A 3,689-nucleotide genomic window follows, 5' to 3' on the forward strand; every position below is an offset into this window, starting at 1 on the left:
TCTTCCTCGTCACTCACGCTAGAACTCCCAAGCCAAACGTTTTGCTGATATCACTGGGTTAAGCCACAGCAGCTGTCCCAGGTGTGGTCATGAGGGAGTTCCAGCCTTCCTCCAGAAAAGATCTTTCAGCAAAAAGCGCAGGGAAGTGAGATGTGGGTTAAGCATTTCTAGTTTTCCTGAGATCAGAAAAAATCTGAAATAAAAGGTGAGTGCAGCATAAAGAACGTAAACCACCCCAAAAGGAAGCGCACTGTGTTGCTTTCACTTTTTGATTGAGACACCTTAGTTTGGGCAGCCCAGCCCTGTTCCGCTTGGCCTTAAAACGTGAAATGTGTCACGTGTGCTTGAGATACCAGAGCACTTCTCAGGTAGCTCAGGAAGTTACTTGTGTGACTAAATTTTTCAAACAGGCAAGTTTTAGAAATTAAAACAACATTTAGGCTTATAAGAGAAAGTTCCTGTTAATTCAGGTTTGAAAGAATCTTTTTACAAGACCAGTTAGTGCAGCTGGGAACAACCGGGCAAGGTTCTGAACTTACTGAGCAAGTAAGCTGATGTTTGGGCCAGGGCTGGAAACAGCAGCTTAGTTGTATTAGCTCAGCGTGGCGCCGTGAGGTTCCTCTGACCTGGAAGCAGCGTAACCGCTTTTTGTGTCATCTGGAGCTCAAGGCAGTAAACTCCTAGATCAGGAGCTAGTTCAGTCCTCGTCATATTTCCCAAGTGGGATGTTGCCGGGAGGCTCAGTGGAAGAGCTTCTGACCACAGTCATCAGCTGGGGTCCCTCGCTGTGCCTGAGCTGTGGAGCCTTCCTGGAGACAGTGCTGCTGAGGCTGGGTCAGAGGAGGCCTCCAGAGCCACCTCGGCACAGGCACCGAGCTCAGACTTTGATCTCAGTGGATTTGAGGTGGTGTTTGGTAAACCCAGTGTCTCAGCATTGCTGTCCTGTCCTGTGACAATCCTGTTTGCCCTGTTATCTGGGGGAATCCTCTCCTTCCCCCAGAGAAGCTCATGGCAGTAACCACCAGAGCTGGGCTGCTTTGGCATGGGCTGAAGTGAAGCATGTGCAGCTTTGAGATGACTTTCAAAACACTTGAAAACCAGCTGTGAGAACTGGTGAGAGCCCGGTTCTGAGAGGGGCCCAGTCTCTCAGGCAGTGGGTAGGCGGTGGTTTGGGCACCTTTTGAGTCCAAACCTGACACTTGCTGGCTGCATAAGTGGCCTTTGCATCAGCGAGCACAGGTTTGCCATTGGCTCTTGGGTATCTGCTGAGGTAGAGAAATGTTCCAGAACTGTTTGGGTCAAGACAGAGAGAAATGACTCTTTGTGGTGAACAAAAGGACGCTGTGATAGTACTGAGTCAGTTCTGGATGAAGCCCTCGCTGCTTCCACAGCTCCAGGTTTGTCCCCGCAGCGACTCTGCCAAGGTTGTCCCTCTCCAGTGGGCTCGTGCTCCACTGGCAGAGCATCTGCTGCCTGCACTAAGAATACTTTATGACCTCTTGAAACGATTGTTCACAGCCAAGAATTCTGGCAGTGCGGTTGCTTCTGCCTGTTTCCTGGTGCAGGACGAGGGATTTGGGGGTGTTAGCTTGAATAGTTTCCAGGAACAGCAGAAACAGGTACCGATGCTATTGCAGTTATTTGACACTTCAAAACCACCGCTTTGGTGACAGTGTCTCTGTGCGTTTGTTTTGTTTTCCAGGTTTCCCAGACGATTGGAGCGATGTCGTTCTCCATGCCTCATGACTGGGATAACAGAACCATCTATCTCCACTCTCCGTTTTCGACAGGCCAGCACTGCATCCCGCTGCATGGTTTGTCACCTTCACTTTGACGGGTTTTATTCCCCCTGCGTTTGGTGGAGAGGAGAGGATGGAGGTGACCGAGACAGGGAGACACGTGACTGCACGGTGTGACTGGTTACCTCTCCATCCCCTCAGCAGCTTTGGAACTCCATGTCCAGCTTTGGCAGAGGGCTGGATTTCCCATGTGTAACGGAAAGACATGGTGTGGAAGGACAAGAGGTGTCAGTCGAGAACTGGCCCCTTTCCCCATGAGCAACGCACAGTGGTCTGTGGCCGAAGGGGTTGCAGGAGGGGGACACGGAGGGGAGAGAGCACTGGAATTGTAGGTGGCGGATGGGAACAGTGTCAGGAAGCAGCACTGGAGCCCACAGGGTGCTTAATCCACAAGACATGAGTCCACAACTGCCACAGGGCCAGAGAGACTTGAGTTTTCTCAGCTGCTGTGGCCGCTGCTGGGCTCCAGGTTGCTCTTCTGCAGGGTTCAGCTCAGCCTGGGTGGCCAGTGCACTAACACAGGCATAACACAGCGATAAAATACAGCGGTTTATGACAGTAAAAAGTTTTTTATCATTCTTCCTTCCTGATGTATAAAGCTCCAGGGACTGGAGCAGGTCTGGTCTTACCCACATGTTCTCAAATCCATGCAGCTCAGTCCATGCTCACACAAGACACTTACTTCAGATTAACACCACAGTTACAATCAAACAAACAGTCCTCGGCACTACCAGGTTTTGTCTTTAGGCCCCATTTGAGTTGTACTGAGTCCCACATGCTAACACGGTGATCTGGGCCTCCCCTGGCTGTGGCTCTTTCCACAGCCCACGGAAAGCTCGACGGCAGCAGAGGGTGCTGACTGTGCAGCAGGACTCAGTCGCCAGGCTCATCCTTGCCGCCTTTCTTCCTCTCAGCTTCTCTTAGAGATTTCGCTCAGTTTGTTCATCTCACTATGAGGTGGTGAGGGGAACATTAGACTCGAGTTGCTTCAGAAGCAGGAGGAACTGCCAAGAGTTGTGGCACTTGCTTGTCCTGGAACCAGCAAGAAATGCCAGCGTGGAAGAGCCCAGTGCAGTAACTCCTGTGCCAGCCCAGGCCTGTCTCTTTACCCTGCTCTTAGAAACAGGCAGTGAGGAGGGAACAGGTCAGAGTTAGTTCATACGGCTACAGATTTTAAAAAGTCTTCCACAGTTTGGATTTTATTTTTACATGCTACCAGAGAAGAATTTCACTGTCTGTGCAGTTCTCGCCGGTGCTGAGGCTGAGGAATTCCCTCTCTCCTCCCTCTGTCTTTCACAACAGTTGTTAGCATGGAGCTGGATGAGCTGATGATGGAGGCCCAGCTGCTCCAGGTTTCTCTGCCTGAAATCCAGGAGCTCTACCAGATCCTGTTCACCAAGCACAGCCCTGGCCTGCAGGCAGAGCAGAGGTCGCCCACCGGAGCCGCAGCCGAGAAGGCAAGTGTCTGACAGCGGCAGGGAGCTCGGGGGCGCTTGGGAGCAGGGGCTGTGCCCAAACCCCTCAGCTTTACAACCAAGATCATCTGCATGTCTGTACTTGCATGAAAATGTGTTTTCCTTGTTCAGAGGGGATCAAGAAGTTGATAAGGAATTTCTTACAGATTATTAAATACAGTGTGTGGCCTGACGCATTTTTGCAATTTGAGTCTGGGTTTTCTGGTCACGCTCTGTTTTAATGCATCCTCATTTGACTCTTGTGCTGTGTCGAAGAGGCTTTCCCCAAGAGCTGCCTCTGAAGCAGGGGCAGGAAACAAGAATCTCTGTTTCTCTAAATCCTGTCGCTGGGGTGTGACCCCGTCCTTTGCTCCCCTGGCACCTCCCACCGCTGCTGCAGCGGCAGCACTCCCTCCAGCCCTGGTGGGCCTTCAAG

The 3,689-nt window shown here is 51.5% G+C and overlaps 1 protein-coding gene across 1 annotated transcript in view; it reads left to right on the top strand.

The window, feature by feature from the left end:
• The window catches only part of KDM5B (lysine (K)-specific demethylase 5B), a gene marked incomplete at its 5' end in the record, with an annotated part of 43,424 nt that overhangs the window by 37,785 nt on the left and 1,950 nt on the right, over window positions 1-3,689 (top strand). The window contains 2 exons of the mRNA XM_010144169.1: window positions 1,703-1,814; window positions 3,102-3,256. Coding sequence (XP_010142471.1) covers window positions 1,703-1,814; window positions 3,102-3,256 — 267 coding nt within the window. The remainder of the gene's footprint in view (window positions 1-1,702; window positions 1,815-3,101; window positions 3,257-3,689) is intronic.

Source organism: Buceros rhinoceros, unplaced genomic scaffold, assembly GCF_000710305.1.
Source record: "Buceros rhinoceros silvestris isolate BGI_N320 unplaced genomic scaffold, ASM71030v1 scaffold21269, whole genome shotgun sequence".
NCBI classification, from domain to species: Eukaryota; Metazoa; Chordata; class Aves; order Bucerotiformes; family Bucerotidae; genus Buceros; species Buceros rhinoceros.